At 40.4% G+C, this 16,984-nt stretch overlaps 1 protein-coding gene across 2 annotated transcripts in view; it reads left to right on the forward strand.

Moving 5' to 3' along the window:
* The window catches only part of MGAT4D (MGAT4 family member D), a 55,043-nt gene that overhangs the window by 3,098 nt on the left and 34,961 nt on the right, over positions 1–16,984 (forward strand). For both annotated transcript variants that reach the window (XM_072755199.1, XM_072755200.1), the window contains exons 2-3: positions 11,870–12,028; positions 14,412–14,549. In XM_072755199.1, the coding sequence (XP_072611300.1) occupies positions 11,870–12,028; positions 14,412–14,549 (297 nt within the window). The remainder of the gene's footprint in view (positions 1–11,869; positions 12,029–14,411; positions 14,550–16,984) is intronic.

A 16,984-nucleotide genomic window follows, 5' to 3' on the forward strand; every position in this document is an offset into this window, starting at 1 on the left:
CTGTCTTGATGACCACAGCTTTGTAGTACAGCCTGAAATCTGGTATTGTGATGCCCCCAGCTATGGTTTTCTATTTTAAAACTCCCCTGGCTATTCGGGGTCTTTTCTGATTCCACACAAATCTTAAAATAATTTGTTCCAACTCTCTGAAGAAAGTCCATGGTATTCTGATAGGGATTGCATTAAACGTGTACATTGCCCTGGGGAGCATTGACATTTTCACAATATTAATTCTGCCAATCCATGAGCATGGAATGTTTTTCCATCTCTTTGTGTCTTCCTCAATTTCTTTCAGAAGTGTTCTATAGTTTTTAGGGTATAGATCCTTTACCTCTTTGGTTAGGTTTATTCCTAGGTATCTTATGCTTTTGGGTGCAATTGTAAATGGGATTGGCTCCTTAATTTCCCTTTCTTCAGTCTCATTGTTAGTGTATAGAAATGCCACTGATTTCTGGGCATTGATTTTGTATCCTGCCACGCTACCAAATTGCTGTATGAGTTCTAGCAATCTTGTGGGGGAGGCTTTTGGGTTTTCTATGTAGAGTATCATGTCATCGGCGAAGAGGGAGAGTTTGACTTCTTCTTTGCCAATTTGAATGCCTTTAATGTCTTTTTGTTGTCTGATTGCTGAGGCGAGGACTTCCAGTACTATGTTGAATAGCAGTGGTGAGAGTGGACATCCCTGTCATGTTCCTGATCTTAGGGGAAAGGCTCCCAGTGCTTCCCCATTGAGAATGATATTTGCTGGGGGCTTTTCGTAGATGGCTTTTAAGATGTTGAGGAATGTTCCCTCTATCCCTACACTCTGAAGAGTTTTGATCAGGAATGGATGCTGTATTTTGTCAAATGCTTTCTCTGCATTTAATGAGAGGATCATATGGTTCTTGGTTTTTCTCTTGCTGTTATGATGAATCATATTGATTGTTTTTGTAATTCTTATCAATGAAAACTTGGGAATATTATGAAGATAGCCAGGGAGTGCCTGGGTGGCTCCGTTGGTTAAATGTCCAGCTCTTGATCTCAGGTCGGGTTTGATTTCAGGGTAGTGAGTTCAAGCCCCACACTAGGCTCTATGCTGGGCATGGAGCCAATTTATAAAAAAAAAAAGTTGGCCACAACCTAGTGCTTTATTCTTTCCCCTTTTAAATTTTTATCTGCATATAACCTTTTGTTTCTCTATGCTCATAGTATTAACAGTTCATTAATTTGCTCAATAAATATGTAAACTCCATGAGGAGAAGAATTTTTTTTTTCTGTCTTTGCCTGTTTTCTTCACTGCTGTGTACCCAGCATCAGGAAAAATGCCTGGTTATATAATAGGTATGTTAAGTATTTGATGAATGGTTGAATAAATGAGTGAATTAATGAATTCAACAAATACTTCCTCATGTTGTAGGAACTAGGCAACAAAATATTTTTTTTTTGTACAAAATATTTTTAAGCCCTCACTTTCAAGGAGTTTATATTCTCATTAAGGGAAAAAAACAACAAACAGGAATGATATTGCGAGAGAAAGTGCTGTTTTAGATAGGGTGGTTAAGGAAAGTCATATTAATACTTATTCCTGAGTGAAGTAGTGGAGACTGTTGTGTGGATATGTGGGGGAAGAGTTTTCCAGGCAATGAAAAAAGCAGGTGCAAAGGGCCTATAGTGCGATCAGCTTGAAATGTCTGAGAAACAGCTAAGAGGCTAACGTGAGCAAGAAGTGTAGACGGTAAGATTATGGAGACCATAGTGAGAACTGTGACTTTTATTCTGAGTAAAATAGGAAACCATATACATGGAAACATGGTCAACACCACTAATCATCAGGGAATCACAAATCAAAACCCAAGGAGAAACCACGTCATACCTCTTAGAATGGCTATTTTTATTTTATTTTTTTAAAAGATTTTATTTATTCATTCATGAGAGACACAGGGAAAGAGAGGCAGAGACACAGGCAGAGGGAGAAGCAGCTCCACGCAGGGAGCCCGACGTGGGACTCGATCCCGGGTCTCCAGGATCACACCCCAGGCTGCAGGCGGCGCCAAACTGCTGAGCCACCCAGGCTGCCCTAGAATGGCTATTTTTAAAAAGAGAAGAAATAGGGAGTGTTGGTGAGGATGTGGAGAAAAAAATCCTTTACACGCTCTTGGTGGGCATGTAAATTGGTACAGCCACCGGAAAACAGCATGGAGCTTCCTCAAAAAATTAAAGATGCTACTGCTCATCTAACCCAGAAATTCCATTTTTGGGCATTTATATAAGAAAATGAAAACACTAGCTTGAAAAGGTATCTGTACTCCCATGTTTATTGCAGCATTATTTGTGATATCCAAGCTACAGAAGCAACCTAAGTGTTCTTCAATGGATGAATGGATAAAGAAGTTATATATATTCTATTATCATGAACTATTATTCTTTCAGTAGCAGGTGTAGCTCTGAGTCAGCAGAGTCCAGGATGCAAGTGTGGGCCATTCTAGACAATAATGGAAATGTCTTGTGGAATTTAAAATGTATCTACAAAAAAATAAAAAAAAATAAAAAATATAACAAAAAACATATCTACAACAACAATGTATAAAAATTATAAAATAAAAGAGGGGTAAATGTAGTTAAATAGTACTAAACTTGTAGCACTGTTGAAAAGTGAGAATGTGAGAATTTGTATTAGACTGTAATAGTCTAATATCACTCATTATAGTTAGTATCACTCATTATATATATGACTCATTATAGTTAATGCTTCAAAAAGAAGAAGAATTTTGGCTGGATATAAAAACAAAACCAAACTTGATGATGTTTACAAGAGATACATTTAAATTTTAAAGATAGAGAAATGGGCAGGGTGATCCTGCAGACCCGGGATCGGGTCCTGCATCGGGCTTCCTGCATGGAGCCTGCTTCTCCCTCTGCCTGTGTCTCTGCCTCTCTCTCTTTCCATGTCTCTCGTGAATATATAAATAAAATCTTAAAAAAAAATAAAGATAGAGAAATGTTCGAAGAGGGATGAAGAAGTATATACCAGCAACCTGAACCAAAAAGGAAGTTGGTAGAGCTATATTAATATCAGCAAAATAGACTCTAAGGCCAAGTGCAACATAAATGCTGAGTAAACACGGAGGAACTTCATTAGCAATCAAAGAAATGCAAATAGCATCTCATACCATTCAGATTTTTTAATTTAAGAGATAAGACATTTGGTAAGGATATGGAAGTGCAGGAATTTGCACACACTCCTCTTGCCAGTGGGGAGTAGATACTCAATCATTTTCATTATGTGATGTGCATTTCCTGTGTCCTAGCAATTCTCCTGCAAGTCAAGACTGAAACGGGTATGCAGCCTTACCCGGTGGTTTATGGCCAGTTCCTCTTGTCACCGGATCAGTACCCCATGCCATGTAGATTATTCAGTATTTAAAATAACATCCCTACCACCAGATATATCCCAGGCAAACTCTTGAACGTGTTGACCTGGAAGATTCTTGGTAGCACTTTTTATAATTGTTCATCAAAACAGTAGAAGAGCTAAATGTGTTGCCGTATATTCAAAAAATTGTTCAGTGGAACAATTAACGGGAGTGGAAATGAATGGCCTAGAGTTGACTTACCCGTGTGGATGGGTTGCCAGAATGTAAGTTAAGCAAAAGAAGCAAGTACAGAAGAATACATACAAGTATTACTTTATTTATTAATAGCTGAAACCAAGTGTGAGTCAGCTTGCACAAGTGGTAGAACTTGAGAGAAAAGCAATGGATGATTAATACAAAATTCAGACTTCTGCTTACCTGAGAGGAGGAAGGGGAACATGATCTTGGAAGGAAATAGATGGAATATTTAAGGCTAAGGTAGTAGTGGGTACGTGGATGTTCGTTCTTGTTATCGTCTTTCAAACTAGCTTATATATGCTTTGCGGTGTCTGAAATATTTCATCATAAAACCTAATGAGGGACCACTCAAAGGGCGTTCAGAGGGCGTGGTTCGTAGTGTGATTTGATTATTGCAGAGCATGCGTGGGGTGGAGAGATCCAAAATATATTTCGCCTTGTTAGCTTCATCGACCACCTGCCCAAATAGTGGTTCTTTGGAACCACATGGGTACAAATAAATGAAGAATAAATTTGAAGTGGTCTGCCGATACTTCAACTTCATGCCCTTCATTCCTCTTTCTTTTTACCCCCACCCCCAGTAAATACTTGATTTCCCCTGAGTACACCGAAGCATTTCAAACTTACACATTTATGTTATTGTCTTAGTTTGAAATGCCCTTCGCTATATGGCAACATTCTGTACGCTCTGCAAGTTCTCAAATATTCCCTCTTCTCTGAAACCTTCCCCCCTTCCCCACCCCTCCCTCACTCCTCAGTCCTTACTAGTTAAGCATCTCTGCCTCTCTTTGCCTGTGGCACTTGAGGATAACTCCATTTTCACAATTACATTAATTGGTTGTTTAAATACATGCTCCTTCCTCCATCTGTCGTCAGGTAGCTTAGAGCAGGAACCTGACTTTATCCGTGTTTGTTTACCTGTCACGTAGCTCAGGGAATAACACACGCTAAGTTTCAAATGGCAGAAAGCACCCTGGGATGCTTCTCATTGCTGGAGAGGCTTAGTGAATAAAATAGGGTGGGAGAGTCTGGTCATGGCCATGTCGGACAGGATCTTGTATACTAAGGCAAGGAGTTTGGACTTAATTCAGTGAGCATTCAGGGAACCATTTAAAGTCTTTGAGCAAAAAAATAAAAAGTAAAAAAAAAATAAAGTCTTTGAGCAGTGTTTCCAGAAGATTAATTGTGGGTTGGAGGTGAGAGACTAATTAAGAGGCAGTTATAATAGTGCAGCTAGAGGCAGTAATGACCTGAACTAGGGTAAAGCCAATGACGAGAGAGATAAAACAATTAAAGAGATCTATAACAGTGCTTAACATGTATACCAATCACCTGTGAATCTTATTAGAGTAGGTCTGGGGTAAGGCCTGAGATACTGTATTTCTGTCCTTCTCCCCCCCCCCCTTTTTTTTGAGGGAGAGAGAGAAAGCACATGGGCAACCAAGCAAGCAAGTGGGGGGAGGAGCAGAGGGAGGGAGGGAGAGAGAGAATCTCAAGCAGGCGCTATGCTCAGTGTGGAACCCAACAAGGGGCTGGATCTCAACCCTCGATCATGACCTGAGTTGAAATCAAGAGTCGACACTTAACAGATTAAGCCACTCAGGCATCCCAAGAGATGCTACATTTCTGGCAGACTCAGCTGGTGCCAAGAACCTGCTGTCCCCTATCTAGGTGACTGTCCAGCGCTGAAATATACTTAGTACAACAGAGAAAATGAATTTTAAATTTTCTTTTATTTTGACTGATTTAAAGACTGAAGCAGTGCAAAATATTTCTCCACTAAGCAAAATTTTATTGTTTTGGTAAGACTGCATTTCACTGTTACTATTAAAATTGAGCATGTGAATTAAGATGTATAAAATATACACAAGACTTAGCAGACATAGTACAAAAATAATGTAAACTATTCCCTTAGTTATTTTCTATGTTGGTTACATGTTAAACCATTTCAGATATATTGAATTACATTAAATACATTCTTTACAATTACTTTGCTTTTTTTACCTTTTTGAAATGTGGCTACTAGAAAATTTAAAATTACGAATGTGCCTTTCATTTTATTTCTGCTGGATAGTAGTGCCTTGGACTCTTGCTGTGAGAAGTAAAGCGACACTTAAGATCTCACTTGACCCCTTTCTTATGGGCAGAAGTTACATTGGCCCATCACACACATGGACTGGTATTTGTTTTCACAATTTCACCACAGTTAACTCAAAACAACAAATTATTGTTTATTTCAAATCTTTGCAACATAGTTTTATAACATTTCACCCTCATGAAATACCTGAATGAACATGCAAGTGATGTAAATATCTTAAATAGAATATTATTGAATAGAATCATTAAGTAAAAATATATAAGAAGCAGATCTAAGACTAGGGAATATATCCTTTAACTTTTTTGCATGGTTGTTTCTGCAAATACTACTTCCTCTAGAGAAAACTCTTTTCATGTTACCAAATTGATCCCTCAGGAACTGACTTAACACTGTGGAAACTTAGATGTGTTACATCAGCCGTGCTATCAGCTTCTAATACAGGATTCAATTTGCAGAGAGAATATTACCCCAGGAGCCCCAATAACATAGGGCTGGCTATACTGGTTAAGCTGTGTCTGCTTCTAAAGTTTGTCCACATCTTCAAATAGTCAGCTATTTTATAAATCTCCAACAAGATTTATCTGGGATCATTGCCGTTCTTTTGATTAAAGCACAATTCAGTTTAAAAATCACTTGGAACGCCGAGGTGGCTCAGTCAGTTAAGCACCTGACTCTTGGTTTCAGCTCAGGTCATGGTCTCAGGGTCATGAGATTGAAACCTGCATCCAGCTCTGTGCTGGATGTGGAGCCTGCTTGGAATTCTCTCTCTGCCTCTCAAAAAAAAAAAAAAAAAAAAAAAAAGTTGTCCCCATGTCCTGTCTCTAAGCCCTGTCCTCCTGCTTTCTCCTGAACCCTCTCCAGCTAGGCTTTCACTTCACCGCTCCACGGACCCACTGTCATCAAGGCCCCTGGGGACTGCACGTTGCCATCTCACGTCCACACCCTGCCCTCATCCTCCTTGTCCTCTTCAGCAGCACTTGAGAGTTGATGCCTTTCATCTCCTGGATCCATTTTTCTCACTTGGTTTCCAGGACTTGACACACGGGCCTGAGTTTCCTCCTGCCTCACCGGCTAATCCGTCTTAGCTCTGTTACTGACTTCCTCTCACTTGTTCAACTTAGAACATGGGCTGCCCCAGGATTTAGCCCTTGGGCCTGGTCTCTCCTCTACTCATCCTCATTCTGCTAGTGATCTCCTGCATCTAAGCACAGACAGGTCTCTCCGAATGTCTATGGCCAGGCCAGGCCCATCCTCCTGCCGGACTCACACATGGGGCTGCCTGCCTACTGAGATGTGTGTTAATCATCTCAAATCTACTATGTCTCAAACTCTACTCCTAACATTCACACCAAAACTTGTTTCCTTCATCTTCTCCACCTTAGTAAATGGTTATTCCTTTCTTCTAGTTGCTCAGAGTATCATTGTCTCTTTTGCCCACATTCATTGTCCGCAAATCCTATCCTCTTTATCTTCAAACTTTATCCAGAATTAAACTGTGCCTCACCACTTAGGCCACCAACAATCTTTTCTAAGCCACAGACATCTGCTTCCTGATCCCCGACTTAGTTTCCCCAACTCTGTTTTTCACACAGCAGATAGAAAGATCCTGTTCTGATGAGTCGGATTATGTGACCGCGCTATGGACTTCACTGGCTCCCCACTTTGCTTAAAGTAAAAGCTCAAGTCCTTACAAAGGGGGCTTTGTAATTTCATCACCTACTACTCTTCCTGTCACTCATTTTGCTTCAGCTACACTGGTCTCCATGCTGTTTCTGGAGATAATGGGCACGCTCCTGTCTCCGGGCTTTTGCACGTGCTCTTTTCTCTACATCGAAGTTACCTGCAGCATCCCTGCTTTCGCTTTGGTCTTGTCTGTGCTCACATGTTAACTCCTTAGAAAAGCCTTTTTCTGATCGCCCTGTTTACAGTTAAAACCTCCCTGCACCATCAACACTCTGTATCCTTTTTTCCCTATTGCATTTTCTTGTACTTACCATCTTCTATTAAAACGTATAATTCAGTTATTTATTTTTTTCCATCCAGTAGGAGGTACATTCCAAGGGGGCCAGGAGTTCCTTCTGTTTTGTGCATTGTCATATCCCCAGAACATGTAGCAGTATTAAGTTTAATAAATAATTGTTGAATGAGGGAATGAATTGAGTGGCCAGGCAACTGTTCTGGCTAGGGAGATGTAGAGCTCCTGAGAAGAGCACCCCTTTTCAAAGAAAAACTCAGGCTTTGCTTGGAATTGTAAATAAATTCTGAATACTCCTTCACAGCATTTTGGGAACAAACCAAAAATTGCCTTTGTTCTTGACATCCCCTTGTCTATGAAGAACAAATGGTTGGTGATCTCTCTGCTATGGCCGTGTCTTTCCATCTGCAGAGAATATGCAAAATTCCTAGTATTGCACTGTGAGGGAGGTGATGACCAACACAAATTGCCAACCGGTAGGTACACTGATAGGTCCTGGAGACCAACCTGTTGTTGCTTTAGCTGGACTGATTCTAGGGCCCAAATTAGGAGGCCTTCACGAGGCTGCTGAGAAGAAATTAGTTCAAAGTAGCAAGTTCCTCCATCTTTTCCTTACAGAGTGATTTATATGCATAGATTACACTGTGGCTTGGATGTAGCAGTGCCTTTTCACTCTTGTCATTTGTCATTCACTCTTGTCTGGCCTTTCCCTGGAGGTGGATTGAGGGAGGAAACCGTATATCTTGTGCCACCACCCACTCACTAGTGAAGACCACAGATGCAGAGTCTTGGGTTCTGCTGTTTGTATCCTAACAAGCTGGGAACTTGTGTATGGATGGTGCACAACACTCACTGTGGGAGAGGGCCGGGATCCTTTATAATTATGGAATTCTCTGTAATGATTGGCCAGCCAGTTAGGTCTTTCCCTAAAGCTCCACTGCCCTGTTTCAGCAAGCCCAACTCCATTAAAACCCAAATCTACGGGATCCCTGGGTGGCGCAGCGGTTTGGCGCCTGCCTTTGGCCCAGGGCGCGATCCTGGAGACCCGGGATCGAATCCCACGTCGGGCTCCCGGTGCATGGAGCATGCTTCTCCCTCTGCCTGTGTCTCTGCCTCTCTCTCTATCTCTCTGTGACTATCATAAATAAATAAAAATTAAAGAAAAAAACCCAAATCTACTTGTTTGTGTGTGTACCCCATTAATGGGAGCCCCCGTTGGCAGGACACTCCATATAATATGAAATTGTTGCATTCGAGACAGTCAGTGACACATACCTGGAGATGGAGGGTGTTATGACAGACCCTAGAGATGGAGGGGGGCCACCAAGGGAGGAGCGGAGCAGTGGAACTCCCTCCAACCCAAAGGGGAGAGCCAGAACGTCTTGTTAGAGGGCAGTAAAGCAGCAGGTTTACTTTCCTCTGTTGTAGCTTGGGATGGATGATCCATTGAGGCTTGGCAGAAAAATATTAGGATATTACGGTTTATTAGTTGCTTTCTATCTTCAGTAAGGTAGCTCAGGGAAGACACAAGTTTTGTTCCAAGCTGGCTTATCTGAAAGGTGAATGGAACCAGCAAGATGGGTGTACAGCGCTGTCCAGAGGGGCCAAGACTGCCCTTGGCCAGGGATTCAAGACCCCTGGGAACCAGGCACTTGGGCACCCTGCTGGATCTCAAACGCTGAACCCTCTGCTGGAGGCTAAGACTGGTGTGAGCCAAGGCAGGGAGGAAGGACACAGCAGGAGATGAGCCTGGGACAGTTTTTATCCCTACATTTTCTTGCTCCATTTTATAAGTGAATCTCAATTTTGCTCTCAAATCTGTAGCACCAGCCCTATCTCTCCCTCCAACTTCAGAGTCCTATAGCCACATGTTTGCCACATACTGAGATGCCTCATAAGCAACAGCACTGCTCCTTTTCCTGTTTTCCCAGTTCAGACTGGAGAAATCTGTAGTCGTGTAGAAACCTAGCAGGGATCCTAGTCTCCTCTCTCTCAGGCAGTTCAAAGTCTTCTCAATAGAAGCTCTTAGATATTGTTCACATTATCTCCTATTTCCTAATCCTTTCTGCCCTGCTTTATTCTTTTATCATCTGTCACGTGAAACTACTATCACTACAGGTTCCTAACTGGTGGTTTCTCTGACTTTGGTTTGGCCTTCCTGAATGTTCTATATGGCCACCAGGAGGATCTTTCTAAAAACACATGTTGCACCTCAGAGTCTTGAGCTGTGTTTCTCAATTGAAATGCTTCTTCCCATGACAGCCAGTGATGCTATTCCAAATATATAAAATCACCTGGAAAAAAATTGGGAGGAGGGCAGAAGATGATTCTGTTATCTTATATCAAATACATTTTAGCTAGGCTAATTGTGGTGATCATTTCGCAGTATAGACAAATATCCAAGGCATTATGTGGCACCCCTGAAACTAATGTTCTACGTCAACTGGACCTCATTTAGAAAATAAGTAAATTAAAATCAGTTAACCCCAAACCAAAATGAAACAAATATGTACTGTAGAATGGGGCTACAAAATCTGCAAACATTTTAAAGAAACTTCACAGAAATTTCATGACTGTGGAGGGCTATTTCAAGTTATGCCTCCACCCATATCCCTTTTATTCAAATATGCCATCTTTAGGGGATTTTTTAGAAGAAAGCTCTGAGAAACACAGGTGTACTAGGGTCATGTTCCACCTCTTTATCATAGCTTATCAAAAAGATCAGCAGAGAGTGAAATAATCGGAGAAGGACAAACATTATATGGTCTCATTCATTTGGGGAATATAAAAAAAAGTGACAGGGAATAAAGGGGAAAGGAGAAAAAATGAGTGGGAAATATCAGAAAGGGAGACAACACGAGAGACCCCTAACTCTGGGAAACGAACTAGGGGTGGTGGAAGGGGAGGTGGGTGGGGGGTGGGGGTGACTGGGTGACAGTCACTGAGGGGGGCACTTGATAGGATGAGCACTGGGTGTTATTCTATATGTTGGCAAATTTAACACCAATAAAAAATAAATTTATATATATATAAAAAAAAGATCAGCAGAACCAGGTTCCTCTTTCAACCTCTGAATTTCCCCGTGTTGTCCCTGAAATACTGCATAGCCTCTAGGTGTGTAGTGACCATGTTTTTGAAGGCCTCCTTGCTTTCCCAGCAGTGCTCCAAATGGAACCCCTGCCCTTGCTTTCCTGGACTGCTGGACCCCCACTCCCTGCAGGGTCCCCTCAAGCAGCCTGGCCTGCAGATCCTCCTCTGACTTCCTGCCCTGATCCTCGCTCAGGGGATCCCCTCTTGGGGGGACCCAATGCCCTCTGTGCATTGAAACTGTCTCTAGAAGCCAGGGCTTGAAATGTTGCTTTACTGTACCTGTATTTCCTTCATGGGGAAATCTTTCCTTTTGTTCTCCGAGAAGGACCATCTTCATTGCTAAATGAATAAAAAGTGGCCCACTGATAAATAATATTTATCAGACATTTGTCAAAGCATTTTTTTTTCATGTGCTCTGCCCCGTGGCTTACGTGCATTATCATATCACTTCTTCCCAACTCGGGCAAGGATTTCTGTATAGCCATTTGTACGTGAAGGAACAGAGGCTAACGAATTTTAAATAGCTTGTCCAAAGTCACACAGACACAAAGTGGTGAAACTGGGTTTCAGTTATACATGATTTAACACCAGATCCACTGTAACTTTTAAAAAGGATATCCTGTAGTTTATTTAGCCTATTTCCACCATCCAGCATTTAGGTTGTTTCTGATTTTCTTACAATGATAAATAATGCTGCCTGTGTTAGACATCCTGAGAGCCATATCTGTGTATATATTTATGGTTATTTTCTTCAGATCAATTCTTAAAAGTGAATTTTGGGGTTCAATTGATTTTTTTCCCTCCAATTAGAAATCTAATATGTGCACAAAATGGAAATTTGGAAAATAGAAAAAGCACAAAGTAATAAAGCAAAAACTGTTTAGAATAGTGCCGCTTTCCAGAGAGTACGATTTTAACAGCTCACTCTTTCTCTAGACTCTTTTGTGTGTCATACATTCATATTTATATATAAGCCATGTACGTGTATATGCACATATATAGTTTTATGTGTAGCTACATTGAAGCATAGATTTTACTTTTTTTGTTGTATATTATAGAAAATTGTGTGATACCCTTGCTACATAATAAATATATACACGTATGTTTTCTTTGCAGGTAATCAATTAATTAATTGTAGAAACCATATTTTGGAGTTTAAGGAAAAAATGCTACGTTTAAAAAACAAGACTGAAAGAAATCGCCAAGAGCTGATCAAAGCCTTGAGTAAAATAAAGTACGAAATGACACAGAGAAAAAATATGCCAGTAAACTTAGGTTTGTGTTGCTTTTGTTTTTGTGTGTGTTGGTTTGTTTGTTGGTTTTGTGCTTTGTGTTTGGGAATTTAGATTTTGCACTTTCTGATTTTAGGACACTTCCTCCCAACAAATATAACTAAGTTAGTACTTGTTCTTTTATCGTGAGAGATACAAACATCAGGTAGGAGATAACACTAATAAACTTCCTCTCCTCTGTAGCTTGGAAATGGTCTTCCTATGTTTCCTGTATGAATTGCACCACCATCGTGACCCATCCCATAGATGCAGCCAGAACCCCTGCGTCACCCTGACTCCCCCTCCCTCCTCTTGCATAGCCCCATTTCAGCCAATAAGCCATCCTGTTGATTCTCCATCTGTGTATCTCACAAATCTGTCCACGTTTTCCCATCACCGTCTCTGCTACTCTAGTCAGGCGACCTTCATTCTTCATCTGAATCACTGCTAACATTCTTCTCTGTTTTCTCTCTCTCTCTCCAGACTTGTCCTCCCCTGTCTGGTTCCACCGTAGCCAAAGCGAAGCCTCACTGTCCTGTGCATCATCCTGCAGTGGCTCCCGTTTCTCTAGCATAGCAAGTCCTATCTCTGTCGCCCCTTTTGTAGTCATGTAGTCCTCACTCTTAATCCCTTGCAACCCCCAATCGGTTCTCTGTTCTTACAGTTTTCCCTTTCCCAGATGCCATACAGATGGAATCATATGGTGTGTAAAGCTTGGAGACTAATTCTTTCACTTAGCAAAGATTCATCAAAGTTGTTATATGACCCAATTTTTTTGTTTTCTTTCTATTACTGAGTAACATTTCATTGTATGGGTGTACAGCAGATAGTTTATCCTTTTACCAATTGAAGGACATTTTTTTGGCAATTACAAGTATATGTTGCTATAAGCATTCATGTACAGGTTTTTTGTATGAAGAGAATTTTCATATATATATGTATATATATCTTGAATACATATTGGATGGATATGTGATTTGGAAATATTTTCTCCCAGTCTGTGGCTAGTCTTTTCATTCTCCTTATGGTGTCCCTCAGAAAGCAAACATTTTTATTTTTTTTATTTTTTTTATTTTTTTTTTTAAAGTTTTGGTTATTTATTTTTTTTTTTTTTTAGTTTTTTTTTTTTTAATTTATTTATGATAGTCACAGAGAGAGAGACAGAGGCAGAGACACAGGCAGAGGGATAAGCAGGCTCCATGCACCGGGAGCCCGACGTGGGATTCGATCCCGGGTCTCCAGGATCGCGCCCTGGGCCAAAGGCAGGCGCCAAACCGCTGCGCCACCCAGGGATCCCAGAAAGCAAACATTTTTAATTGTGAAGTCTAGTTTATCAATTTTTCTTTCTATATATTGTATTTTTGGTGTTATCTTTAAGAACACTTTAGGTTCCACGGGTTCATGAAGATTTTATGTGTTTGTTTTTAATTTTATAGTTTTAGGTTTTACATTTGAGTCTATGAAACGTTTGAGTTGATTTTTTTTTTTAAAGATTTTATTCATGAGAGACACAGAGAGAGTCAGAGACACAGGCAGAGGGAGAAGCAGGCTCCATGTAGGGAGCCCGATGCGGGACTCGATCCCGGGCCTCCAGGATCACACCCTGGGCCAAAAGCAGGCGCTGAGCCATTGAGCCACCCCGGCTGCACTTTTTTTTTTTTTTTTATGAGTTGATTTTTATAAACAGTGTGAAGTACAGGTCAAGATTCAATCTTTCTCAAGTGAGTGGCCAAGTATTCTAGTACCATTTCTCAAAAAAGCTGTCCTTTCTGCATTGAATTGCCTTTGCACCTTTTCCAAAAATCAATCAACAGTAGCTGTGTGGCTATATTTATGGATTCTCTGTTCTGTTCCATTGGTCTGTGTATCTTTTTAAAATGTAATGCCACACTGACCACACTGTCTCGATTGTTGTGTTATGTATTATGAATGAAATAAATGGGGTGTGAGTCTTCTAATTTTGTTCTTTTTCAAAATTGTAGAGGTATATTCAAATGAATGGTACACGTGGAGTCATTAAATGTTGAGCTACGTAACAAAGTTGTTAGAGATACAAACTTTAGTGTGCTATTAATCAAAAGAGCAGAGCAGATCAGTTATAGTGTGTTCAGTATACTTCATTTGGAACTGACAGTTCTATTAGTCTCTGGTTAAGTAGCTCCTAGTGCTAGACTTAACTATGATGTTTTAAATAAGTATGAATAGGATCTGAGCTATATTTTGTAGCAGTATGATTTTAGTAATTCACATTTAGTTGTATTTCTCTTATATATTGAATAGTAAACCTGTTAATCTCATTGTGAAATATTGTGCCAAAGAGAGAAAAATCCCTATGGCCATGAACTTAGAACTTAGAAACCCTTTTTTTTTTTTTCTCTCTCTTTTAGTTGAGAAGAAAGTGAATACATTGGGTAAGAATGAAACCGTGTCTGATACGTTTGAAATCCTAAAGTTCTTTTTTCCTCATCTAAGGAAAGTAGGCAGGATTTATCCTGATGTAATCTTTGGCAAAAAGAGAACAGGCGGTAAGCAAACTTAGAATTAGAAAATCAAATATAGATATTTTGATCTTTGAGGACATGCTTTTAAGTTGTGTCATTTGTTTGTTTTTTAATAAATTTATTTTTTATTGGTGTTCAATTTGCCAACATATAGAATAACACCCAGTGCTCATCCCATCCAGTGCACCCCTCAATGCCCACCACCCAGTCACCCCCACCCCCCGCCCTCCTCCCCTTCCCCCACCCCTACTTCGTTTTCCAGAGTCAGGAGTCTCTCACGTTCTGTCTCCCTTTCTGATATTTCCCACTCATTTTTTCTCCTTTCCCCTTTATTCCCTGTCACTATTGTTTATATTCCCCAAATGAATGAAACCATATAATGTTTGTCCTTCTCCGATTGACTTATTTCACTCAGCATCATACCCTCCAGTTCCATCCACGTCGAAGCAAATGGTGGGTGTTTGTCATTTCTAATGGCTGAGTAATATTCCATTGTATATATAAACCACATTTGTTTGTTTAAGTAGGCTCCATGCCCAGCGTGGGGCTCTAACTCACAATCCTGAGATCAAAAGTTGAATGCTCCACCAACTGAGCCCGCCAGGCGCCCCTTAAGTTTTTTTGAACGTTTCTCTAATTATTATTATGCATGATTTTAGGCTTTAAAATGTAACCCAGGGATCCCTGGGTGGCGCAGCGGTTTAGCGCCTGCCTTTGGCCCAGGGCGCGATCCTGGAGACCCGGGATCGAGTCCCATGTTGGGCTCCCGGTGCATGGAGCCTGCTTCTCCCTCTGCCTGTGTCTCTGCCTCTCTCTCTCTCTCTCTGTGTGACTATCATAAATAAATAAAAATAAAAATAAAAACTTTAAAAAAATAAAATAAAATAAAATAAAATGTAACCCATAAATATAATACTCTGATATATAGACCACCAGCCTATGTGGCATTAATTTTTGGACTGCCAGAAATCAGTACTGACCTGACAGGAAAAAAATAGTTCAATAAATATTTAGAGACTTAAATTCGAATTCAATTTTAATACAGATATTTCGAAAAGAAGTCATTTTAAGTCACATATGCATTTGGCTTATATTAAGCATCTGCTGAGTACCTGGTCTCCCTTGGTTTTGATAAACTCATTCTTACCTGGTTGTCTTATTTCCTCATCTTTCTGGGGACCAAGGTCAGCAAAAGCTTTACAGAAGAGGTGATTTTGAGCTAATCCTTAAATAATGAATTTAACTCCAGCAGGTATGAAAGAAGAGACAAAGCATTTAAGTTAGAAACAGGGATATTTGGGAAGTCTCAGAATGCTTGCCATCCTCACAAGCCTTATTTATTCTAATGCGTGAGTCACTCTAGGCCAGTGGCAGCAAACTACAGCCCCCAAGCCAAATCTGCTCTTTTACAATAAGATTTTGTTGGACTCTAGTCAGTGCTCATTGTTACTTCTCTGTGACTGCTCCCACACCACAGCGGCAGAGCTGAGTAGTTGCAGCAGAGACTGTATGGCCCAAAAGACAAAAATGTTTACTATCTGGTCCTTTACAGAAAAGTCTTACTGACCTCTGACTGATGTAGGTAGTTCCTTGAGAATAAGGAGTGTTGTTCCATAGCACGTGCCTCTGCCAAGCCCACTGTATTGGGACAGGGGTGCCATGTGGCATTGTTTTAACATCTGAATTCTCACTGTGTTCTGTATACTGAGTTACTGTGTTTTCTTTTTTTAAATGTTTTCTTTCATTGTCTCATTTGACCCTCACAACACAATACAGCAGGACCTTCAATTATCTCTATTTTATGCCTAAGAAAATTGAGGTTTAGAGATACCAGGGTACATCTTGAGATCACACTAGGGACTTTAACTGTGTTAGATTCCCTCTTCAGAGTATTTTGAATGTGGCACGTGTATGTACGTAGACATGCATATGTGTGTGAATGTATGAGAAAGTGTGTGCTACACAAAGGTTATAGGGAACAGGAGGAGGCGATGAAAGACATAGGGGGAAAAAAAAAACCCAGTACATAGAAACTATAAAATACTAGATACTAAGAATAAGCATAGCCTTAAGTAAACATCAGCAAAGATAAGCAGAAGCCCATGTCAGAAAGGATGGAGGGAGAGGTGTTTATAATTGGGAAGAACAGAACTCTTTGTATGGGGGTTTGGGGGTGTTGAGGTAACCCAGTTAGCAGAACTGTGTTAAATCCTGAATAATTTTCTAATTCCCCGACTATTTCTTGATTTCCAACCATGCTGTATATATTGATCCTCCTTTTGAGTCCCCTTTGGTGGATTTTCATAGGTTCTTGGGAGGACCAGCTTGCGTATAAACCTTCATTACCAAAGGCCATTTAAATGGAGATTCTTTTTCCTAGTAACTAAAAGACCATAAGACATAAAACATTTGTAAAACACTGAAGTCTGTAGCAAGGCCTACTGGGGAAGCTGTCATCA

Source organism: Vulpes vulpes, chromosome 4, assembly GCF_048418805.1.
Source record: "Vulpes vulpes isolate BD-2025 chromosome 4, VulVul3, whole genome shotgun sequence".
Lineage (NCBI taxonomy): Eukaryota > Metazoa > Chordata > Mammalia > Carnivora > Canidae > Vulpes > Vulpes vulpes.